This window comes from Cariama cristata, unplaced genomic scaffold (genome assembly GCF_000690535.1).
Source record: "Cariama cristata isolate BGI_N322 unplaced genomic scaffold, ASM69053v1 scaffold43964, whole genome shotgun sequence".
Classification (NCBI taxonomy): Eukaryota; Metazoa; Chordata; class Aves; order Cariamiformes; family Cariamidae; genus Cariama; species Cariama cristata.
In genome coordinates, this window is record NW_009613425.1 from 21,928 (window position 1) to 48,509 (window position 26,582).

Here is a 26,582-nt window from a genome sequence, read left to right on the forward strand (position 1 = left end):
AGGTTCTAGTATTAAAAGTCACACATTGACAATAGCTTTCACTGAATGAATTATGATAGAGAGAGTAGTTTTGGCATAGTGCCATGCTTCATATGGTTCTTTAGATATATCTGTCATTTGAGATGGTTACATCAGCTGTCAGTCTGTTAAGATTATGTAAAGTTTTTAAATTATCTCCTCTTTGTATGGCCAAAAAATGATTCAGTCCTCTTGCGTATTGTATTACCTCAAGCTCTTGGTATTTATTACACATAGAATCAAGAAATTAAGAGTCTGAGACTTGCAAAGATTTATTTAGTAGCATTTAATAACTATCTGGTTGCTAGTCATTTGGTTCAACAGAATGAGAAATTTTTTTTTGAATTGTCTTTTTACGAGCAGATAAGCAGGTTTCTCTGTCACTCTAAAACTTTAGGTTGTCACTTCAGGGCTGCGATTTTACAAATGGAAATTGTTATCTCTTGGATAGGTAGCAGCCTGTTGTGGTAGTTTCTGTGGGTTTTAATGGAGCTTGATTTTAAGTACCCTCATTAGCTAAAAGAAAAATAAGAAACTTTCTCTTTTAATTTAGAGATATGTCTTTTACTGTATATTTGATACTCGATGGAATTGATACAGCCAGAATGAACTCCTAAATGAATCCCAACTCTATGAATATCTGTATTTTATTTTTGTTATTGCCTTTGCCATTTACAGAAACAGTCATTAAAGAAAACTTAAGAATATCTTTATTTTTGAGTGAGTTACATTTATCGTAATGATTTTGAACTTGTTCATCACTGGACCTGTACTTATGACTTGCGCAGCAGAGTCTGTGTTCCAAGAAAGCCTCTTGCACAGCAGAGCTCCAGTGCAGTGCGAATCTGCCTGGTCCTCCAGCATCACCAGTGAAATGTCACCGTATCACAATCAAAAAGAACACTTGAAGGTGTGTTGAGAGAAATATGAAAGAAGTAAATATGGTGCTGCTTTGCTAAGTGACACAACAATTTTGTGGCTGCACTGCAACTGTGCGCAGGTAAAGAAGGGTTTATGCAGGGTTGGCTCCACTGATGTGCAGAGGTGACTCTGCTGTGGGCTTCTTCCATGCTGAGAGAGGTTTTATACAAAATCCTACCATTGGGAAGAGAGGAGAGGATGGCTTGTGACATTGTAATATCTGGTTTTGGGAGGTTCAAGGCAGATAGGGATATTTCCTACGTGATAAGGTTTTCTGCAACTGAAACAGAGGATGAGCAACATAGTGTGTTTGTGTGGAAAATAAAAAGTTTTAGTTAACTAATGAACTAACTGTGATTTAACTTAATGCTGCTGAAACAGTTCATCTGTGCAGCTGAAGTTTTCTGACAGGAAGGGAGGGAACTGAACTGAATTGCAAGGGGTGACTTCAGCACCTGGGCGCCCGGTGCCTGACCTCACCGAGCAGTAAATCGGTGTTGGGCACTTGCAGGTTCTGCTGCAGATCCAGAGAGTATCATCTCGGTTCTGGCCAAACCAGTTTAGTTCAACCATTCATTTCTTCAGAGCTTGGAAACTGCTCTGGGGGAGGAGATTTCAAAGTGTAGCAAAGCTGGTTTTCCTCTTCCAGTCTCTAAATTGAACAAAAAAGTGTGTCTACATGAGAAGGTGTGGATCTGTCAATTTTAAAAAGATCAAAGCCTATTTTGCACTTAAATATGGTGTTAGTTGTCCTAAATACTGATTGTGCAAGCTGAGACTCTGGAGGACAGATATTTCAAAAAATCCTCCAGAGAGGATTTTTGCGTGTCTGCAGTGAGATCCTGCCTGGCATTAAGCTGGTCCTCTCTGGGGCACTGCAGTCAGGCTGCCGCTCCCCGCCTGGGCCAGCCAGCCAGCCTCAAAGCAATTCCAGGAGCTTGGCGTCTTTAGTATCGCTATCTTTCTGGCAACTTCAACTGGAAGTCTGACTAACAACTTAAAAAATGTATGAGATTGGAAATTGTTATAGAGACATGTAATGTGCAGTTCTGTAGGGCATTTCTTTTTGACATGAGGAATGAAAGTGAAAAAGCCAAAAGAGCTGAGGAGAGTCTGCATGCTATTACAGTGGGGTCCCATAACAGCATTTAGGGTTTTTCTTTTGCTTTTCTAATCAGAAATTTAAAATTGAAAGTTACTGCCGATGAAGCCTGTAGATAACATGTAGGCTGAGGGAGTGATGGAGTAACAGGGTGGTCTGCACATGGCTATGTGGATTGCTTGCACCTTAGCATGGTCAAATGTAAGGCCATTCACCCAGGCTCTTCAGTCAGGAAAGAAAAAGAAAAACTAAACTCTGTCTTCTTGCAGTCTGGCAAAGCAAAGAGCTTTGCATCACACAGGGCATGAAGCTGCCATAAGGCTTGCAGAGTAGAGATTAGGGTGACTGAAGATACATGCAGCACTTCTATTCAGCTGTCATTACAGTTTAAGGCTGGTCTTTCCATGAACAATTAATGCACACAAAATGACTTACCTTTGGGTACTGTGTTATAATGAGCAGCACCAGTCCCTACAGGTTAAAAGTCCACTTCCATCATTTGTAGTTTGTGAAATCCTATGGAAAAAAAGAAAAATAAAACAAAGGAGTATTATGTCAGCGTGATAGAAATAGGTAAGTAGTTGCATCTTCATCTCTGTTTTTACAGACATGGGTATATTTGGCACTGCAAATTCTCAGATATTTTTAAAGAAACACAGAGTAGTAAATAAAGTGTGGGAGACTTTTGGTGAATATCCATACCTATTTTTAAGGAAGTCAGAAAGAAACTTAGTAGTACCTGTAGTTCTTACTTTTTGTTGGCTTCTTGCCAGGGCATAGCTTTTTTTGACCTCTGTCCTTCAGTTTACTCCAGTTATGACTTATTTACAAATGTAGTCCTTGGGAATGTCATTCAAAAGCGATGTACAATGACACAAGGCAGGTATTCATTTTTCACAATGTCATCTTAAGCTGTAGAAAGTATGATCCTCTGGATCTAATAGGACATATGGCTGGCCTCTTTTTTTTTTCTTCTTTTTCTTTTGTCTTTGGTTTTTTGTTGTTTGGTTGTTTTTTTTTTTTTTGTCTGCTGAAATAAACTTGTAACTATGTGGAAGTAACTTATAACCACCATAATGCCCATACCTGTGAGCTGGAGCTAGTTGAGCCAAGTCTCCTGGGGGTAGGTGGGAATGCATTACACAGTTGTAGTAAATCAAGTGAACAATGCACACTGTTTGCGTGAACTCCTCAGTGTCAGCAGAGCTGAGGCTTGCTTGCAAAGGATAAGTTTAGCCTAGAGAGAGTGATCTGTTGGCTCCTTCCCCAGATGAAGGGAGAAGGTGGGCTGCTCTAGAGCAGAGCCAGCCAGTGGCCCTAGAGTCCCCTGCAGCCCTGGGACTGCAACCAGGCATCAGCAGTGGCAGTCCTGGCCCATGGAAGCAGCACACAGGGCTCCTATTCACTGCTGGAGGGTCATCCCAGGACCTGGGTGTGCCGGTCCATCCATCCAGCTTGAGGGAATTTGCTGGCACCTCCCGTGCAGCAGCCATGCCTGCAGCCCTCCCTCCCTTTGGCTCAGCAGCTGATGTGACTTGGCACCTGCAAAGGCTTTTGGCACGAGAATTGGCAACCTTCGCTTGAGAGAGTGACGTGGAGCAGGAATTCAATATAAATGTTTTGCTTTGTTGTCTGGAGGAATCTGTCCCTCCCTGCTGTTGTCAGGAGCCCAGGGGATGTTAGCCCCACTGCATTTTTATCTTTTGTCATTATCCCTGTACCCTAGTTACCTCAAATCCTGCCAGTTACAAAAAGAAAATGCATGTCTGTGTTTTCATAGAACATAAAAAATTACATAATATTTTTGTTTATGAGGTAAGAAGGATTAGGAGAGGGATTTGTATTGCACCAGCTCCAGTAAGTGAAAAATTAAGGGAAGAGTACCTTGGTAAAATGGTTAAAAATATATAAAAATTGCATGCTAGCTTGGGTTCTACTTAAAAAAGAATTGTTCTGTAAAGGTGATTTGTGATGGACCCACTTATTTATCTGAGGTGACAAAAGAAGGAAAAAGTCATCTGAGCAAGAGAACGGTATGAAATGAGGATGACCTCAGCCATGCTGTACATAACTTTATAGATGGGAACGATACTTCATGCTAGCAGCCAAAAAAGTTCTTAAGGCATTGAGATGATTTTCAAGATAGCCATAAAGAGAGATTACTGGGAGTTAGACTGCTGGGATTCAAATTTATGGCCGTATTGAAGGGAAAGTATGCTCAGCTTGAAGTCATTCTAATTAGTCTCAGGTCAGTCCGTCCTCAGAATTTAAAGTAATAAAACAGTTGCTAAAAAAGTGGACACATTGCAATAGGGAAAAATTGTGAGAGGCTGACCAGTTGTGGAGCTGTGATTGTAGTTATAACCAATAATTGTAGATTGTAGGTATATCTTTGCAAAATTTCAGATAACTTGCATTCTTCCAACAGAGTTGGTAATGGATAGTGCTGGGTACATAGTTCCTAAGTTCAGCTTGTAACTTGTTTCCTTATACTGGAATGGATTGTGAAAATATGAAATCAACAGTTGAAAATGTTGAGTCTTTCTTTTTAGCAAATATCACTGGATGTCAAGCAAACATATCAAATTTAATTGACTTCTTAAACATATGAAGTGTTTTGGAACTATTCCATGGAAATAGCATTTAGGAAGTCTTACCTGTTGGTACTGTTTCTGTTCGAGTTGGATCTAAATGTTGCTGGCAGAGAACTAGGCAATTTGGGCTCTTGCTGGTCATGGGCTGATTTTGTTTGAAGCCAGATGTTGACTCGTGGGAACTAATGTAACCTTCTGTGTTTAAATGTATTTCCTCATTTGCAGTTGTGTTTTATGTGCCAACCCCACTGCACAGATGTTTGTAAAATAACTTTTCTATCACTGGTTCTCAGCAACAATTGATGTCTTTAAACTTTTTTGTGTCATAGATGTAAATTGACATAAAGCCTTGGAAAGCTGGAAGTGGCGAAAGAGTTTCCCCACTCCTAGGCAATTAAGCAACTATAATATGGGAAAATTTGTAGAGAGGATGAGAATGTGGAAAGCAAAATCGTATTTAGAAGGCTTCTTTTCACTCTTTTCAGTATTCAGTGTTACTTCCTCACTAAATAACTTTAATCCACAAATCAAGTGCACTTTCAAGAGTTGTGCTAATCATTACTTTAACAGATGATAGTGTGGAAAAGTAATTAGCCTTCAATAACAAATTGTTAGGCTATGCCAGGCAGTTTTGCTTTATACTTCATATACCGTAAATTTAAGTCATTTTAGTATCGTTATGAATTCATGAAACTGTTAACTTAGGTTTCCATGTTCTCTCAAGTTCTTGAAATATTATTCATTCAGTTATAGTGCTAGTCAGTTCATGACTGACATGAGATTAAAAGTCATACAAAAGTCAGTGAACCGCTGCACAGGAATAAAATCTTTTCCAATTGTATGAATTCAATGCAAGTATCATATTACTTTGATTTCATCCATTGGCGTGAGGTGGTTGCAAACAGGAATTGTGCGGTGGGGTGGTGCAGTGCAGACACAGTATGTGCTGGGGCTGCCAACAGTATAACGGCTCTCCTCACACCTCTTAATACCTGCTGAATATGAGCTCAGGGCTAACAGCACTTTTAAAAGCACTTTGAATACACTGAGCACTAGGAGTCCTGACTGAAATCAGAAGCTTTGCTGAATCAGTGAGCAAATGTGCAAAAAGGTTTAAGACTGATAAAGGGCATGGGGAAACACGTAGACCGTATGAGCAGTGTGGTGGCCGGTAAATGTAACATCAGTAATTGTGGGCTTGCTGAGTGGTTGTTTTGTGTCCTGACACAGAGGGAAAGGGATTGTTTTTTTCTGTTGGAGAGTTTCCAAAAAGATGTGGGAAAAGAGATGGCATTTGGGGGGAGATAAGGAAAAAGGGCCAAGAAAAATAGGTGTAATGTGTGCAAAGGGAAAAGACTAAGGGACTCAGAGACAAAAAACAGTAGTGAAACACAGAAACCTTCCAGGGTAAGAGCTACAAGAAGCCAGCTGGACACAGATAACATTGCTTAGTGTTGTAGGGGGCTACCACTGCTACAGTTACTTCTGTCTGCCCTGGTAGCTGGGTTACTGATGCTTTTACCAATATGGTACAGTGCCACACAAGCAGCAGACTCAGTTCATGGTCACAGCACTGCCTTTGCCTGGTGTAATTTGAGTGAGACAAGAAGTTTAAAGAGAGTGGTCCTAACCTGAAACATGTGGATGGAACTTTCCTGCTACTGAAAGCTGAATATTCATATTTTTTGTGAAAGTTTTTGTAACAAATTGCCTAGAAAGCTTGTGATCCCAAGAGGTTTTATATTGTCTTTTGCCAGATAGCCAATCTTTCATTATAATGCAGTTGCAGTGCATTTAACTTGAATTTAAAAACAAACAACTCCTCCCTAAGAGCAGCCTTGCCAGTAAACTCTGTTGGTGGTCCCAACCCTTGCTGAAGGGAGCAGAGCTCAGAGTGGGTACTTCTCCCAGCAGCTTTGGAGCTCCCCCTGGCATGGCAGCTTTTACCTTTAGTTGTGCTGCCATTACAGAAAAACCTTCTCCCATGCCCTTGTACTGAAGTCAGAGCCATAGGGACAGTGTTAGGCCTCAGAAAGCTTTCTATCTCATCTGTGGAAAGGACTGGAAAATCCTTCAAATCAAAATATATCTTAGATACCTGCAGCTTGGGCTAGTTGGGTCAGTGGCCTTCCAGAGCAGTCTTGTATTGGAAAGAGGTACATTTTTCTTCAAATTTGTATAAGGACTTTCTTATCTGATGTGATAAGAATTTCTGGCTTTCGTTTTGGTTTGCAGACACCGTGAAGATAATGTGCTGATACTCTGGCATATATAACCCATCTTCCCTCCACCCCTCTTCCTTTTCATTGCAGGTTTATACAGAGTGGCAAATACACACCAGAAATCAGATTTTGACCCCATATTTCCAACCGTATGGTAGAGGGGAACAATTCTTCACCTCTCAGCCCTGCATGACCCTTGTCCTATGTGAAAGCTGATGTCTTGCGGTGATTAGGAAACAGCTGATGCTTAACAAAGGGTGTTTGTTGATTGGAAGAAGCAGCAAGTTCAAAGTTGAACCTCTCCCTTGATTAAGAAAGATTCATTTCTTACTGGGGGAGGGATCTGACTGGTGCCTGGCCACTGCCAAGAACATGCTGTATCGTTCTGCATTGTCCTGCACATTGCTCCCTTTCTTACTCCCACTTAGGTCTAGATCAATTTATCAGTGATGGGGGCAATGCAGGGTGGAAAGCGGCATAGCAACTTCTGGACCTTGTAGAAATGCAGCTTATGCTAAGCGCAGAAGCTCTCATCTCATAGGTGTCATCAGAAAGCATGTTATTCTGGAGTTCATGTCTGCATTACGTCAAGTTTCATCTCTGAAGTCTTAAAACATTTGAGTTTTAGCACTGTAAGAGAGAGGATTTCCCCTTGCATGAGTTAGCCAGGTATTGAGGTTATGAGTTAGTCAGTTTAAATGTGATCCGGAGCCTGGTGGAGGTAAGGAGGGTCCTTCCCACAGGAACATGCCTTCTTTCCTGCCTCCAAGATCCCATCTGGGATGTGCGGGATGTACTACTTGGTTCGTCAGAGGCCTTTCTCGGGAAGAGAGGCTTTTTTGGAGGTTAACAGGAAGAAATTGCGTTTGATGAGGGAAATGAGGGGAAGAAAAGGAGGGGGTGCCACTGGTGCTTTACTGATATCTGTGGGTTGCCTGTGGATGCTCCCTAGTGTTGTATTTTGCTCTTAAGGATCCATTTCACATCTCTTTGAGATTTCTGATACAGCATGGAAAGATGTAATTGGCAAATCCAAATAAAAACAAATTAGATCTCAGTGAGAAGTCAAAATTTTAAAATCGCTAGAGAGACCAAATATTATGCATAGAGTCCTGCTTCTATGGCTTAGTTTATAAAATACCTATTTTGTGCTGATTTACCTTTCTGTAGATAAATAACAAAATAAACTAGATTAAATGAGCTACAGAATTAAAAATCAACATTACAGTCCCTTTTACAGAATGATGTCAGTGTTTATAAGTAGTACAACCGATGTGCACAGATAGCACTAATATATTTCTTCTCTTGGCCTGGATCTATTGGGAAAACCAAGAGGGAGGGAGTCTTTCACTCCTCTTCTCAGTGCTCTCTGACCTTATTTAAAGAATTTGTTTTTCATGAGGTGTGCTGACACAGGAAGAAAAAAGCACTGAAAAAAAATCTGCCTCGTGATTTTGGTCTCTGTGCATGATATAAATATATCCATTTGATTTCAAGGGTGGAAATGCAGCTGGATTACTGAAACACGGTTGAGGTGGTAACCACACACTTCAGACAGAGTTCAGACTGTGAAGCCACCTCTAGAATGCAGACTATGTAAACAATGCTTTTAATGATGTGTCAGTAGTTACCAGAAATGTGCTTGTGTTTGTAGCTCTTCAGCATGCAAGCAGGTCTGTATGAAGATAAAATTTATGCTTTATTGGGCAGTGAATGTATTTTTCTGTTCCCCAGAAAAAATGGGCAGATCCCTTCCCAATGAAGATGCAAGGATTGTGCTCATTTTCCTTAGAAATTAATAGGCCACTGAGAGCTCAGGAGCACTGAGAGAAAAACTTTTATTTTAAACACATGCAAACACTAAAAAGCTTGACTCTGCATCAACGTTTTGTAGCCTAAGACTATAAACAAACACCGTCCCATTTGAACCTATTGGCTAACTCGGCTAATGGAGCACAGTTTGTGAAGCTAACAACTAGAACTCTGAGAACCATGTAAAGGACCTTGGCCTTCCTAAGCATTGTACTTGTCTATGTGTGCCTGTACATTGTACTTGTATATGTGGTGCTTCAAAACCTCTCAGCCACCAAGAGCCTGTTGTTTCAACCAATTGGATCCCTACTTTGTGGGCGATGACTCGGGAAGTTATTTGCTTTTTGCGACTGTGTCCAGAATTTTCTGACTTTAAGTATGTAGACACTTAGTTCCTTTCTTATGTGCTCCCCCAAGAGGTTTCTATCACCACAAAGTGCTTTGTATGGATCTTATTATTAAGAGCTTCCAGTACAGAACTAAGACTGTACACCTATCACTAGCTATTACTAGGCTGACTTGAACTGGAAACCTGTACAAGATATTTCAAATTTGAACCATACTTTGATCATTCAATTATAATTTGATCTTTACATGGAGCACTAAAACCACTTCCCTGCTCTGTTTTTCAGTTACTTCTGTTCTCCATCATCTCCTCCCTTATCTACCTTCTGTTTCCTCAGCCTGAACAGGTGCTGTGTGAGAATGGACATTGCTTTCCCAGTTCATGGTTGACTATTGAAAAAGAAAGAAAATGAGCAGTGAACTCTTTACTTATTTACATACAAATAATAAAGCCTGGTTTTGGAAATGTATTGATGAAGTGGTATGTAAAGTTCTGCCTCTTTTAATACTTGCTTTTACTCTGTTTCAGATATCTCCTGCAGTAAGTAACTGTAATGAGCCTTTGTGGGAGAGATGAAGAGACTCCTCCACCCTTCATTAGAATTTGCCGCCTTATTCCAGATGCTCCAAAACACATTTAAATCATAGAGTTGGAGCTTTTCACAAGTCAGTCCCTTTTCTCTCTCTTCATCTCTGGTTCCAAAGTAAAATATGTTCAGGAATGTAAATTCCTTTTAAATTGGCTGCAGTCTGTAGTTTCCAAGTAGGAAGTGTAGCCAGAGTCCTTTGCAGGAGATGGAATTCCAGTTGAGCTTTAACTTGCGCCTGTTTCAGGTGCTGCATGTGGAGTGGTGAAGCCTGCCCCAGTGCTGCTGTGACACAGAGTCCTCCTCCTCCGACTGGTCAGGATTGGAAAGAGAAATCTTCTTTCTAGCTCTGTATGGAGTGCATGGCTAAGCTGGACCACAACTCTGTCTTTCCAGTCGTGTTTGTGCTTGTTTCAAGTGTATACATAAGAGCTTCAGAAGGAAAATTATTGTGACTATCTCTGCAGCTTACAAAAAGCATAAAATGCTGAGATCACTGAAGAAATAGTTTCTGTAGAGACAGATACAAGCTGTCAGTTAATGAAATGCTAATCTATTCACAACATCCTTATGATTATTTCATACTTTGTAGGAGACAGATGTTATTTGTTGAATGTTCCCTGTAGGAAGCACTGTCATACTTGATCTTACCGCGCCTCATACAGGACTTGAGTCAGCAAAGAACTTCAGCACATGCCTAAGTTTCATCAATGCTAAGGACCTGCTTAAATATGAACGTGTTCATAGTTATTCTACATATTTAAGGGCTTTGTGTTTTAATTTTTAGTAAAGGAGCAGACAGGGCCTGTAGGCTTCCTTGAGCACTGGTTCGAACCCTAGCTTTAGGTGAAAACATCCACTTCTGCTATAGTTTACAATAATTTGAAAACAGTTGCCTTATTTGAAGGTGATTTCAGTACAGTGCTTGTAATTATACATTAGTATCATTAAACTTGATGAACATATACAAGCATGACTTGCTACTTTTAATTAGGAACATGGAGTTGAAACAAAATGTGTGAATTTTGTGTGTGATCTGAGTGGTGTGGATTTTTGACAGGGAGGACTTAAGGAATTAAACACTTCATGTCACTGTATTTTTCTTGGTATATTGTGGCCAAAGGCTCTAGTGGGGTTACGCTGAGCTGCACCATGGGAGACCAGATAGTTTGGGCTGGAGGTTAAAGTCTGAAGTGGAAATGAGCAAACTGAGTCACCCAATACCTGCTGTGTGAAACCACAGTAACAGTATCAAACTTACTCCTAATCTCCACCCCAAATCATTAGTTTTTTAAGAAATTGAAAAACTTTGTTTCCGAACAGCTGTGGTTCTGATGCATTCTGCATGGCAGAAGAGAAATTTCCTGCTGTGCTTCCTGCTTGTAGCTGCTAAATTCCCCTGAAACATTCTAAACATCATTATCAGCCCATTTCAAATTAATATTTTCTCCTACATTTGTGAGAGGTAAAAGGAAGTTTGTTTTGTTCCTGTTGACTGAAGTATCCCACTGGATTTCCTTCACAATAACTGCTCTGGTAGTGGGTGCTTCCTGGAGAATTTAACATAGACTCTTCCAGGCTGTCATTAAGCCAGGAAATGCCCTGGGCCGTAATCATTATTGCTGAAATTCTTGCACAAACACTGATTGCAGAACTTCATAAAGAAAAGCCAAAGGAAATGAGAGAGCTCTTCAGAACATCCTAAAATAAATAAGCAATGTAATTTATGATTATAAACCCGACAAAGACTAGCAAAGATTACAGTAGGATACCCAAATAAGGAGAGCTGGAGCCCTGCAACAGCTTTTCTGTTCAGTTTAAACATCCCTATGCACTAATTAGAAACTCAATGAAACTCAGAGGTTTCCTTCCTCTGATGTGCAAAATTTTTTGGCCAACAGTCCTCAGCCCTGTCTGAACAGAGCTGGAGGGCACATACTTCATGAGGAACGTCAGGCTCCTGAGGTGTGCTGTGGGTCACTGATGCTATTGTGTAATCTTATTTTTTCTTACGTTTCCAAGGTGCGCAAGACTGTTTGGCTAGGGCCGCTGCTTCTGTTAACATACTGTATTAAATTACTTTGAAAGTTGTGTTGAGAAATGTAGCAGAGAAAACAAGCTGACACCAGCAGCTGGGGATGAGTCAGTGAGTAAATTTTCCGTTTGTTTCAGTAATGTTCTGAATAGAGATGAGCATTCAATTCACAGTGAATAACTTCTCTGATGAATTTTACTGTTTTTCTACTTTGCATGAATTGGTCATGAAGAGAAGGAAAATCCTGGCCTTTTCTTTCCCCAGAATGATTCAAGAGTTTTTCTGTGAAAATTTCTGGATGCGCTTTCCTAGAGTGCAGCTAAGGGTGCATATTTTTAGTCTGTGCTGCATGCGGTTGGACTGATGGAAGCAGATCAAGCACCGGTCATCTGCTTGGGATTTTTTTTCAGTTACCAAAGTAAAACTTAAATCCATAAAAGCTCACAACTGCAACCTGAAAGATGAGTGAGCTTTGGGGTTAGCTTCATAGGAATATTCATAACCAGTTTCCTCTCAAGTGTTATCTCTGCCAACGTGTGTGCAGTCTAAACCTGTAATCTGTGCCCCAGTGAAGAAGATACTATTCAGATACAAATATACAATCCTCCTTTGTGACTTTAAACAAAAGTACAATTTCTACTGTTATTGGTATGAGATCAAATTCTGTATGTATATGGGTTGCATGATTAAGGTGTGTCTAGCTTTGTTAAGCAATTGAACTCCAAAATAGCACAATAGCTTGGCTTGTCCTTGGTCAACGTTCCCAGTCCAAAACAAAGGCCTTTTTCACCGCTACACTCTTAAAATTTAAAGCAGCAACATGTCTTGATAGATGGCTGTCGCTACTGCTGCAGTCTGTGGGTTTGAAGAGTTACATAGTGAAACTAATGAATGAAATAGAGGGAGCACATAAGCTAAATTAAGGCCTTATATACACATCCATTTGCCTCTTTGTTTACTTCTTTTAAAAAATATTAATATTTCTGTAATTTAATTACCATTGTGACCTCAGCTCAGTTTGTAACTGGCTAAGAACATGCTGTGTTAGTAAATGCTTGAGTTGCAGCAGATTCAGTGATCCTGCTTAAATTTCCCAAGTGCTCTGACAGGCAGTCCCTGACTAGATCCCCTGATAAACACTATGCCTCGTAATTTTAGCTTTAAAATTAAACAGGGCTGGTGGAAATGCTGGCTTTGAAGAAAGGAGCCTACCTAGCCACAAAAAGAAGCATGCAAAGAGCATGCTCTCCCCCAAGATAAAATTCTTTAGACAGGAATTACAAGGATAATCAGAACCAGGCTTTCTAAAGCCCCATCTCTTTTGAAAGTTAATAGACAGCATAAATATACTCTGTGCAATATCTTGGGAATGAAAGTTGAGGGGGAAAATACAGACAAGACTATGCTGAAGAAACATTATGCCTACTTTGAGTTATTACTGTAGAAAATAGAAAGATGATTGTGTATGAACTGTTTCACTTTAAACTCAGTGACAAAAGGATAGATACAAATGAGCCAGATTTTTAATGCTTGGGTTTTTAGTTGGTGAAAAGGGTTAAAGAATTTATTTAGTTGTTCCCCCTGTCCTCCCTTCTTTCAACCTGGAGCTAATAAAAGGTGCTGTCATGGAAATGTTAAAGACCAAACATAGTCTAAATTATCTGACCTCTGGCACAGGTAATACAAGTTTTGACTTACGAGGATTATCCAGAACTAAAGCCAGAGGGAATATAAGGTTGCTATTCATTCACACTTTGAACAAAATCTGCCAAACAATCCTGGCTGAGGCTATGTTGATGTATGTCTTTATTGTACAGCGCATAGTAAAATGAGAACATTCAGTTTGTTTTATCCAGTTTTTCATTGTGCCTTTGGGCAGACACAACTCTTTATACTTTGCCAAGCAAGCCACCATAAGGAATTTATGAAAAAAGAATAATGTAGGAAACAGAGCATTTTCAGGTTGAAATGGAAAGCAGATGCCTCCCAAGGAGTGAAGGCAATATAACAGGAACTTGTCCCGGATGAATGGTGGGATGGATTTCTAAAGAGATACAGATGACTTCAGAGGAAGCAGGAGAGCGTAGAAAAATGCTTAGCTGTATGAAGTTTAAAATGAAGGCAGGTTGCTGCAAGTGTGATGGACCTCACGTTACTGTGGTGATGGCATGGCGAATTGAGTCCAGTAGGAATGGAAGAGGGTGATGGAAAAGAGGAAAGAAGGATTAGGTACTGGACTGGAGCTGTTAGATGTGTGTTGAGCTCTCAGCTCAGACTATATTTCTCCTGTAATCTGCTCTTTTGTTATTTCCAGTGAGAGGAGCCTAAAAGTCTAATAGAGTGCACGTGGGTTAAAGCCCCTTCCCCAGCAATGAGCTAACTGAGGATTTGATCATGGAAACATTTGAGCACTACTCTCATTTCAGGAGGATTTGGAGTCAAATATGCTCCTGAACACCGAGGCACTTTGAGGAGCCTGCAGTAACCTGCACAGAATAAACCATACACTAATTTGTCTGGGAACAGGTCCTGAAGAAAGCTTAACCAGTCCTAATGACGTAAGTGATAGTTCAGTTTCAAGTGAAAGCAGCTGGCTTTGGGGCTGTGTTGTCATTCTCGCCTCCCCTATCTTTGCCAAGATAAATGTTCTTCTCCTCTTTACATTTACTCATTAAAATGTCTTCCTAGCCATCTCAGATAAATCAAGTTAAGAACATGTTACACTGCACGACCAAGTGGTGAAATTCAATGAGGGAATTTAATAAAGCCTCTCAGACTGTTGATAAGATAAGAAATGACAACCTATTAAGGGGTAAAGCTACAGTACATTTTTTTTATTTATTAAAACTTTAGATGATGGAGAGATCCCACTGGAAACAGGTATTTTTCAGTATTTGAAGAACTCTATCAAGTTAATTGTTGTTCTGTGAAGTTCTTCTTCATTATTTGCCAAAATATATGGTTTTATGTTCTCAGGCAGGTATTTGATAAGGAAATACAATACCTTTTCCTCCAGCGTGGGCAAACAGTTCTTGTGAAATGTATGTGCTGGGTGCATTGCAGGTCTAGATACCCCTTCCTTTAAAAGGAAAGATAGACATATATAAAACTATAAATGTATTTTCAAGGTGCTTTTTGGTTTTTTTATAAGGAAGTGGGAAACAAGTCACGAGCACTGACTAGACAGGAAAAGGAGCACTCTGCTTTGATCCCTTCCTTGACCATGTGTGCTCATGCAAAGGCAATGGAAACTGCTCCTGTTCTGTTCTTTCTCCTCTCATTTCTGGTGGGTGAGGGTGGTTGCAGCAACTTATCCCACTGGATCGGCTTTTACACCAAATAACAGCTTTCTTTTAAAGTGTGAAAAGGTGCGAGTGTACTCCTGTAGCTCAGGAGTCAGCCTTCCTGCTTTGCTACATGGGAAATCATAATTGGCCACGGATGTTGCTGGGGAGACTCATTAACTTCTCTCAGAGGCCAGTTTGTTAACCCGATGTGTTGCAGTCTGCTGCTGTCTTCATGCAGGTGATGCTGGGCTGCAAGGCCGTTCCACCGAGATCTGTAGGGTGGCTGATTTATTTTGGCTCAGGACTTTGGCAGTTTGTGCAGTTGCTTTTTCTGAAATTATGTTGTAGCTTGAAAGTCATGGCTGTCAGCTTCCTGTGTGGATGAGCAATGAGATCCTCAAAATGAAGATGTGTCTTAATGGAGTGTCTTATTTCTAGAAGGTTCCACATAAAAATTAATCTTAGTGTACAAACTCATTTCCTTGCAAGATCCTGTGGTGTTTGTTGGTTTTTAGTTCCCTCACCCCAAAGAGTAATTACTACGGTTTTGGGGAAGAGAAATTATTTTCCTCAGGTATAGGAACTGAATAGCCTGCTTCATCATAAGAACAAGAGCTCAGCTGAGTTATGGAGGTGTGAACATTGCCTCTTTCACATGTGAGTGCTGATCCAGCAGTTAATTAAATGCAGCTTAAATTAAAGCCAGCAGTGAAGAGATGTAGCTGCCTGGGGTTGACAAAATCACACTGCCCTGAAATGCTAATCTTCCCAGTGATTCACGCTTCATCTGGAACAGGGTGCACTGACTTTGCTAATAGGTAATCTTACTTGGGAATAATATCAGTTTTGAACTTCACCTATATCTTGGATCAAATGGTTATATCCAAGCCCCTGCAGTATGTCTGCCTACGTGGGTCTCTCTGTAGATAAAAATTACTATCTAAGACTCTTTAGTGCATCATGACTTCTGTAATAAGTTTAGTAGAAAGGAAAATAATTGTTTATTTTAACTGAATGAAATCTCAACACTGTTAAAGTTAATAGCCAAGATTTAACCCATCATTTGCCACTCCTAGGTGCCAGGCTTGGATGGATTGGTTAGTGTGACAGGTCAATGCTCACTTCTTGCATCTTGTGAGGAAGTGCTGAAGCCTTAAGGTTTTCTGTCTGTGTTCTGCTTAGACAAAAGAAACGTTTAGAACAGGAGAATGGTGACTAAAACATACCTAATGGCTCAGTTAGTGAGTCAATGCATTTACCTAAAGAATGGATATTTGTACAATAGAAGTTAGTCAATCGATGCAACTGTTCTGCAGAGCTGCAAAACTAAAGTGAGAATGGAGGTAAGCAATGAAGTCAGAGGTGTTAAACCACTTAAATGTTCTTAGTGGAAATTCAGGTGAAGCTGGAATCAGTGAAACTTTAGTGTCAAAAACGCTCTGGCAAGAAACGGAAATACTCTATCCCTTCTTGACCAGTCATAGAGCTGGTTGATGTTTTATCACTCTCGAAACGTAATTGGTGAGCGCTGGTGGGGAAAAAAGGTGAGGAGGGTTTTTGAAAATCCCTTTTGTCTCCTTTGCTATTCTAACAAACTTATGGTTCACTGTGTGAGTGGGTGGAAATAATTTAGTGCGTTTAACTGTGTGTTTTCCTCAGTGTAATGTTTGAGCTTCAGCTAAACTTTTTAAAATACACACACACCCCTCCCATACCAGATTTTTCTAGCTGAAAGATGAAATTCCTGGCTAGCAGCATGTAAAAGCTGCCTGGATATCATGTGGCTGTGGAAAACCTTGACATGACCTCGAGTCAGTGGGAGGCTATCCCACCACTAGGCAGGTTTGGGCCAGTCATTGAGACAACATGACATTTTAACGCACAGTTCAGGATAAGTTAAAATTCTCTGGGGTGAAAATATTTCTCTAAATATTTGAAATGAATTCTAAATGTTTCTAAAAGACAATACACAAGCTTTTGAGATTCAGCCAAAATGTACTTTAGTTCCTATCTTCAGAGTGATGTAGAGTGATAATTGTAGGAGATAAGTTACTAAACTGAAAACAAGTGAGGAAACATGATGCTGTTTTATAGTACGGCCTGAAATAAATTACTTTTTTTATTCCCTAGTGAAGAAATTAATAAATGGCGAATTATCTGCTAACAGGTGTCCTGTTAAATGACTCTGGGAAGTATCAAAGATGCACACAATATAGCAAATATTCAGGATTATGGTGTTCTCAAATTAAATTACTTTGTTTTCCATGAGCAGATGCAAATCTATTTCTAAATCTGCTAATATGAGAGCCCCATATAAACAAAGCTCTCTTTGAATGTTTAAGTATTTCAAAGTCTGTTATACGTATAGCTTAAAGTCTCCATCCAGCATATGTGTATTTGTTCTTGTTAATGTATAATCAAAATATCATAAATCCATGCTAATAACTGTGAGTCCTATTATGAATTACTCAGTTTTTGTAATTCCTGATTGAGCTAAAAGGCAATAGTTTGTTAATTTTATTGTAACTGCATTCTAGCTTTAATTATTCATAAGATCATAACAAAAGGCAATATGTTTTGGAAATATGACTGCTTAATAGTACAGTACTTCAGTACAGCAATCTGATATTGAATCTTTAGTGAGAAATGAGTAATTCATTTTTATTTGAATTAGAAATCATGTACATTACTGCAATATAGATTAGTAAATTCTGCTGTATTCTTATGTTTTAAACCTAGCAATACTGTAGCAACAGATGTGTTTCAACACTTGGTAAAAGGAATGGAGTTTCCATGAAGGGACTGAATTAAAACTGTGTTTAAAAACTGTTTTATAGCAATGTTTCATAATTATCTGGTACTAGGTATATCTCCTGCCTAGTCTAACTGCATATATCATCCCTCTCATGTCATATAGCAACTCTTACATGCAATACAGCTTTCAAGACTCAAGTACATTTCTACCGTTGTTAATATGCAGCATAAAATGAAAGCATTGCATAGACTGAAGTCCAGTTGCAGTTAGTTACGGTGCTATGTGCCCTTGTGTGCAAGCATGAATGTGGCAATGTGGGAGCATAGAAATGGCTTTGATCATAAAAACCCCTCTAAAGCTGGGCTGCACAGGGTGAGGGTGCAATGACTTCAAGTCTGTTTTGGGTTGTCTCTCCCTGAAGCCTTAAAAGTAAAATTTACAGAAGTGTGAAATGCACCCTCTTTCCCCGCTTGCTCCTTTTGTTTTTAACATATAAATAAGGACTTAGGGTAGAGATCTCTGTGCTGTGATCTCATCTGCAGTCCTCACTGTGCACGTGATTTTTCTGCAGCATTCATTTGTCATAACACCTCTCCCCTTCTCTTTGTAACCTGATGGTTACAAACCTAATGTAACCTCCAGCACAACTGGAGTTCATGGGCACAAAAAGGGTGGATATTGTCCTGGAAGCCCAACTCTCCCTCCCAGTGTCAACTGTCAAAGCTGTTACTACTTTTTTGGAGTTAATGTTGATTGATGCACTAAAAAAAATGCAGATGGGCTGGGGCAGAAGGGCAGTCGAGTGGCCGGTGGTGCAGGGGCTGATGATCCAGGCCACAAGGTGGCTGCTGGTTTGGGCACACATGGCTGCAGCTGCGAGGTGCCAGGTCTTGTGGCTTGCTGTTGTCTCCTCCGCTCACCCATCTGTCCGAGTTAGTGATAAAGAAGGTAGTTTTCCACAGACTATTTTGTCTTTTCACTGAAAAATGTAATTTAAAAGTTGTGTTTTATTTGGCTACTGGAGTGGTCAACATTGCTTAGCCAAATCAAACTAGAGTTTGCTAAGGCACTGCTATAGACCACGTGAAAGGAACCCTATGGGGGATCAAAGAACACGGAAGTGGAATTTGGTAATCTTTCTCCTGTGAGTACTTGGTCACTAATGGGACATGTATTCTTTCCCCTCCTTTTTTTTCCCCTCCTGTTAGATACAGTTTCTTAAAGTTGTTTTCTCATAAGCAGACATTTCATCATTGCAGGCACTGTATTTTGTGTGTGTTTAATTTTTCTAGTTGGTTTTTATAAAGCAAGCCATGCTGGTGATGAGAACTTTCCAGTTTCCAAAATGTAATACTATCTCCTAAATTAACTGTAACAAATATAAAGGAATAGTCTTCTGCTGAGGAGGTTTGTATTATTTATGTAAGTGCCAGTATTTTTTAACACTGAAGATAACACTACACTTCACTTAAACTTCTTACCCTTGATATTTAATGACTACTTAGCTCTACAAGACACTATATAAAGTTTTTCTACTATTGTTTGAAACGTAGAATAACTGCTGTAAATACATGACAGCCGAAATGTGCCGGTAATGTAAGCTGTCTCTGTTTCTTCTGAATTGTGCAGCATGGATACCCAGATGTTTTGAGTTGTAGCCATTTCTTAAAATGTCTCACTTATAGTTAAGTGTTAGAATTTTGCAAAGAAAAATTATTTGACTTGTTACCATATACAAAATGCAGACAAAAGAAAGGATTCTGTTAACTTTTTCATCAAATCTCGCCTATTGGAGAAGCTTCCATCTAACATTGCTGTTAACATGCAGGAGGAGAGGGTTCTCAGTTCAAATGCGATGACTACAGAGTCCCTCCTATCAGCCTGAATGCAATTCCTTGACAGCTCAAAATTGTGCAGGGCAAGTCCAGCCAGCAGAGGCTGGCTTCCAAATGTTTAGCTTCATTGCCCATTCTTGACAGGAGAGTGCTGCACCTTCAGCAGTGCTATTGTGCAGCATTGGCATTTTTCCTAAAATCCTTGTAGAGAAAGAGGTCCCCCCCTCCTGCTGTAAGCAGAACTGATTCAGGAGGGATTTATCTAAAAACTGGCTGATGGTTCTTGAAAACACATTGTTCTGCAGTGTGCAATGCTGGGTGTTGGTCAAGGAGTACTCAGATGTGGAGCTACCCCACGTCCGTTGCACCCACACATCTCCTACAACTCAACTTTGGGCTGATTTTGTCTTGTTTCCTCTTAATGGTAACACCAAACCATGCCAGACACTGGCCTGGAAGTGTGAGTAAAATGCACCAAATGTTCCCTATATCCATATAAATGGCTTTAAAAGGAATTGGAGCACTTCTGATGAGTCAATGGAGAGAGCAGGTGCTGCTCCAACTCATCAGCACAGGGCCATTGACTCTTTGTGCAGAAAGCAGAGCCCTGTGGTCTGATATACCATCTTTATCATGTGTATTGACATGCCTATCCATACTGTGAAATCATAGCGCCCAAGCATTTGTAATGCACCTCATGTCTCTCTAAAAGGCATCTCTTAATCATTTTCTTACCTGATATCTGTGTACTGTTGCCAAAGCAGATAACTCCTGCTGCGGACTCGTTACCTGGTAAGAAGGGGACCATGTGCTTTGTGCGTGAGCAGTGGCAGGAGAAGTCTTCCTAATGACACCGCACAGCACTTGCCAGCTGCTGCCACGGAGCAGGCTCCTTGCACTCCAGTATCAGTTTAGTCAGCTTATGTTAGTGTTTGTTTGGTGTTTGCACCCCAGTAGCATGGCAAATCTCCCATTACGAAGTAAACTTCTGTACGAACTTCAAAAAATAGTCTTTCTGCCCAGTCTGATGTGACCTAAGTATGTTCTATGCAGTAGGTATGCAGTATGTTGCAAATCGACTAGTTTAAGTTATATTTCACTGTAACCTGAAAATTTACATCTTGAGTGGAAATCCACAAGGAAAAATGTAAAAACTAGTGCAACATTCTACACGTCCATCTCTTTTACCACATCTTAGTGCCAATGTTTTACGTGAGCTCATTAGCAGTGTCAGAGTTAGGTTTCTCAAACCCTTTTCATTATGGTTTTAAACCAGCTGAACCCTCAAATTCAGCCATAGGGCACTCTAGGTGTATGTACTTTAGGTAATTCTGAGGAGTGAAATTTCTTAATCTGTCTTACGGAAACAATTTCTCAATGCTACATATGTCCAACCTACTAAAGCACCCTTGCTAAATACTAAGAACTTTAAAGGACTGTGACAAGGAATGTCTTTGTTTATTGTTACTCATCAGTGAAACTTCGTGTTTACAGTTTGGTGTAAGAGAACTACTGAGGCTTGTATGTGCCATATGCCAAGCTTGTGTACACGTTGTGTACTGTGTTTCATTTGTTGTGAACTTCACTTGGACACCTTCATGCTAACCCAGCTAGTGGTAGCGAAGGCACTGTTACAACAGCATAATGACTTGATTAAATTAGCTTGGATTAAGTGACCAAGCATGATTTTTCAGGGTTTTTTTTGTTCAGAGATATCAAAGGTGGAGTTGTCTTCAAACCAGTTATGTATTTTATTGTATTTAAAACTTCAATTTGCTTCTTGTGTTCCTCCATGAAAGACATTATCTGATGATTGATTATACTGCAGGTATCAGTTGCCTCTTTCTTTTTTTGCATAGAAACAAATGAAATGTGGAAAGAAAAAAAAAAAGAAGAAAAAGCTGAACTATTGTTATTTTAAAGATCTTCTCAATTAAGAAAACAGAGCTAAAACTAATCCATTCCATACAAAAAATTTTGGGTGTATGTTTTATACAGGTTCCACAAAGGAATTGATTGAGAGCTGCTGTGGAGCTGGACAACAGTGGGCTATAGATAATGGGGAATGCACTGAAATCCCTGTAAGTGGAATGGATGGTGATATTTGCAGGTACGTAAGGCAAAACCAAGCATTTTAGATTAACATAGAGAGCAGCCTGTTAGAAAAAAATCAAATGGTTGTATAATTTGTGTGATGTCCAGGAGACTGGGAACCGTTTCATTCATTGTATAAATTATTGGTAGACTGGCAATATGTCATGGCAAATTAGAAAGAAGGATTTTCCCCTCGCTTTCCCCAAAATTGAATCTAAAAAAATAAAGCCTTTTAAAGTTTCATTTTCTCTCTCACGTGAGCAGAGCACAAATTTTTGTTTCCCAGTTTTATGCACATCTGTGGAGTTGCAGATAAATAGAAGGGCAGAGTTTGTCTTCCATTTAGCAAGTGCTAAATGCAATGATTATCCATATCATTAAATGATGTGTTTATTGCCCAATATGAATGGCTGCTGGTTCTGATGCCTGTGTTCAGCTGGAGGGGGGACCGTATGCCTTGATGATACTGCTGGTATCAGTAGCATCTGGTCTGAGTGAGGATGCCAGACTCAAACTGCATGGCAAGAAAAGAAGAATGGGTGCAGAGTAACATGGACAACATATTACACAAGCTGCAATTCATCCCATCTCTCTCTCCTCCCCCTAGTCTGAAACAGACCTTAGGGAGGGATGAAGGCAAAGTTATCGGAGACCAGTGTAACTTAAGCCAGATGGATTTCTCTAAGAGTGCTCCCAACATTTTTAGCGTTAAAAAAGTTTGGCATAATCAGTTTTATCAAAGTTAGTATCATTGCACGTTTCTGAAGCTACTGGGAGATTAAAATCCCCCCCCACTGGGATCTGGCATGACATAACTGACACATACCAACTGTCTATGAAGTAAAGACAGATTAAAAAATTCCAGCCTTGGCCTAAGTAGGTGCAACTCCAGTACATTAATGAGTTGCACCTGCACATCTGAGGCTGAGTTTGGATGAAAAAGCCAGATCCAAAATGTTTCAGTCCCTGTGAATCTATCGGGATTTGAAAGAATAAGAGATCAGGAGTTCAGTTGTTTTCTTTCAGAATTTCGATTGTGTCCCTTTTTTAGATTGAAAAAAAGCCACCTGTAAATATTCTGTGTAAAGAAAACATTTCATGTACAAAAGTATTCAAATCCATGGCCTCAGAAGCTTGAAAGCATAGACAAAAACGTACTGCTCCCATTGGGAGATGTGCCAGTGTGCAGAGCTGGTCACCATGCACATATCCAAACCTCAAGTGCATGGTTTTGTGTGCCAGAATGCCTGCAAGTAATGCAAGCTCCCAAGAGTCTGCTGCTAACTTGACTCAGTACCTAAAGATTTTCAAAGGTAGAAGACAGATACTAATTGTAAAAATTAATTACTGTTCTGCCAGGATAGTTGAGGCTGTAGATTGTTTATATGGAAGTTGCAGATTGAGGTGTTTGTTGTTTCCAGATGCCATTTTGGGGTTTTGAAGTGGCAAAAACTTAAATGTTAAAGCTACTTGTTGATGTATCTGGGTGTCTCTGGACGTTTGTGTACCAACTTGGCCTATCTCTCTTTAGTGACTACCAACACTACCTGCAGGATAAGAACTGGGACTACCTAAAAGAGGTCATGTGTAGTAACTAGATGAATGAACTTAAAATAAAGCAAGTTACAGGAAATCCTTAGATAGTCAATTGATAGCCAAATGTAAAAATACTCCCAGAGCTTGTACCACTGGCTGTGTCAGAAATAGAATGTTAGGCTAGATGAAATCTCATCTGATCCAGTATAGCAGCTTTTATCTCATAATTGATATGTGTTTTATCATAACAGAGCAATGTTTATCTGGGTGGCATTTACATCAGCGGTACAAGTAGGGATCCTGCTTTTTGCTGACACTGTGTACCAATCAGAGACTCACATTCGTTTAATACATTGACGTCGTTTCACTGATCTTAACTCATAAACTGTCCCTGAAGCAGAAATGTTCTGAATCTTCTTTGAACCAACCATTCATTTGTCTGGTCTGCAAAGAGTAGGTTTGTGAAAAAGAAACAAGAGAATGTGGTTAACACTGTTTGTTCCTAATTCATTTTCTGGTAATAGAGTAGCTGAAACTGAGCTGTGCTGATACTTAACGAAATACTAAAATAAAAAATGGCCAGTGATACTCCAGTGCTCCAGACAATGCTGTTTCTACTGTGTATTTCCTACATGAAAGGAATTCCTTGTAGCTAAATGTCACATTTCAGAAGAACATGAATCTATTAAAACATTTCAGTGTTTTAATACGGTAAACACTTTGCACATATAAAAATGCTTCTAGTAGCTTTTTGTCATTTCTACAAATTATAACAATTGTCAGTTAAGTTTGTTTTTTTTAAAATTTTGTAATGAAAGTTTGGATGTCTTATGTACGTGATAATAGTTAAACTACTGGTACTTGAATGTACTTGGGTAATGACCATTCATTGCTGAAAGAATTATCTTCCTCTAGTTGGCAATTAATACTGGATTAGAAAACTAACTTCCTTGAAAACAAAGCACATGGAGGTGGTAGTCCCCTTCCTGTAATCAAACTCAAACCACTGCTTCCTGGTTATACCTCTTATGCTATCCAGCATAAAAATATTAATGAAAAGCTGACACACAGGCCACTGATATTGGGAAAGTGGCCAAGTGGCTGTCACTGGCTGGTTTCTACTGGAATAAGAGACATCCCTTTCCTTTATTTTTTCTTTCAATTGAAGAATCAGGATGAAAGCTGTGAATTGGAAATATATTCTTCTCAGAAAAGAAAATGTTTTGTTTCCTAGGATAACTGTATTTTATTGAAGTAATAATGGTATCTGACTTGTTTGCTTGCTAATATTTCTATTGCAGGAGAATTACTTTGCTATGAGGCACTGGCTGTTAAAATGCATCAATCTCACATCATCATTACCAGAGTACCCCATAAGGCAGTGTCTCCTGTGACAACGCATCAGCAAAAAATAGTTAGACAACAAGGTTATTCTTGGAAAAAGAAAAACTTTGCTTAATTCCTTCATGCCACCAAATCTGTCCAGAACAGAAATTTACCCTTACTTGTAACAGACTACTTCATTTGAGTTTTAACATGTTTATCTGTGTCACCTGTATCAAACCTACAGTCAGGTACTCAACATAACTCCTTCAGGAGAAATCTTGTGGCCTGCAGCATTGAGTCCTCACCCTTCCCCATCACAGGGGCCCTTCCCTGTCCTGGGACCAGACACACACCTCTCCTGGGGTGCTGCTAGTCTCCATGCTGCATGGATTGAGAGACAGGGTCATGGAGTAAAGCCAAAGCGACTATGTGATTTTGTCTGCCCTTTTGTATAGGCATGAAAGAAGTACATACCTCTTTGAAGAGGTGGGGAGGAAATCCACTGTAGACTCTAAAATAGTAGCGAAGAGTATTTTATTATTTCAATGACCATCTATTAAATTGCATTTAGGAATTTGTAATTTAGAGTTTTAATCTGTTTCATTTCAACTGTCAGTGAATCTTGTTAAAATGTTTGATTTGAAGAGTCATATATAGGAAATGTACGTTCCCAAAGTACTTCATATACAGTGATCAAGTCACCCATAACCTTCTTTTTGATAACCGAAGTTAGAGGGAAGCTTAAATTCTGGGTTACAATCTGCAGGACTATAAAGGAGAGTTTATAGGGGTTTTGTGATGTGACACTTATCCTTAAGTCTGATTCAAAGCTTTACTCCTCTGGCTGGTGAAGAAGTAAGTGTGTACAGGTACGTTTCCCCACTTTCCAGGGAAGGTGGTTTCTGTCTGTTTTCTGTTTCTGAAACCTTCTGAAGAATTCTGAGAAGCAAAACATAGGGAAAAGGGACTGTTGCACAAATATAGATAAGCTATAAAGGATATCGGTGACCAGACTTTGAGAGACAGTGACCTAAACACAAGACTTCTTGAGCATTTATTAGAAATGAGAAAAAATATATCCTGCAAAGGTCAGTGGCACCATCTATATTGTACTAGTATTGACACACATGTCAAAGAGAGACCAAATCTGTGGAATGTATTGTGAATCCAATAGGTCTGGGGTTTTCTGCATCCCATCCTCATGTCTTCTCAATGTCAGTGAACACTTGACTTCCATGATCCTTTGCAGAATTGCTCAGAAGCAGTGTTGCATCTCCACCGTAAAGGAGAACAGCTGCCTGACTGGCATGATTGCCGCGAAGGAAGGAGATACATGCAGACCAGAGGAAAGCGATCCCTGTGGAGAATCATCATATAAGGTAAGTTGCTCTGATGCTTCTACAGGTTTTGTTTCCAATATGAGGTGTCCTCATTTCCTGCATTTAGCAGTAATTTCTTCATATATTATTATGGAGCACAGAAAATCAAAAAGTTGCAGGAACGTGGTGGGGAAATTACACTGTGTTTAGGTTTCAGTTGCCTGATGATGCAGCCCCTTTTAAAACTTCACACTAATGTTGTTTTGAATTATTTCCTTCTCTATTATTAAGATTTAGCTTGCTGTGTTACTTTTGCTTCCTTACTTTGGAAGTGGCTGAAAAGACCATTTTAGGTTTTGTATTTATGATATAGAAGAATTTAGAAAATGATAGTGCAAAACTTAATCGAAGGTATAACGCGAAACCCATTACTGAACAGTTTGCTTGGCTACAGTGTTGAATTGCAGCCTCATTTCTCAGTTAAACAAAACAATGGATGAGAGGAACAAGCATTTTAGATGATGATAGAAGCTTTCATTCATAAATAAAGGCAGATCATTAACGAATGGTTCAAATCACAAATTACGAGCCACAGCCTCAGCTTATATAAATGAGATTTGCTTTATGAGAATCAGTGGAGCCAAACCAATTTAAACCAGTTTGAAGATTCAGCATCTTGCTTGCTCGCTTGTCTTGTTTTTACCAGAAGGGTGCATTTCAGAATTCATTTCACTCTCATAATAATTTACATAGCTATATCTAAGCTTAAGTGCAGCTTCTGTTGTCTCAGCAGG

At 39.6% G+C, this 26,582-nt stretch overlaps 1 protein-coding gene across 1 annotated transcript in view; it reads left to right on the forward strand.

Annotated features, from left to right (window-relative positions):
* FBLN2 (fibulin 2) overlaps window positions 1-26,582 on the forward strand; it is a 78,510-nt gene that overhangs the window by 20,997 nt on the left and 30,931 nt on the right. The window contains exons 2-3 of the mRNA XM_009699010.1: window positions 21,512-21,623; window positions 25,719-25,848. Coding sequence (XP_009697312.1) covers window positions 21,512-21,623; window positions 25,719-25,848 — 242 coding nt within the window. The remainder of the gene's footprint in view (window positions 1-21,511; window positions 21,624-25,718; window positions 25,849-26,582) is intronic.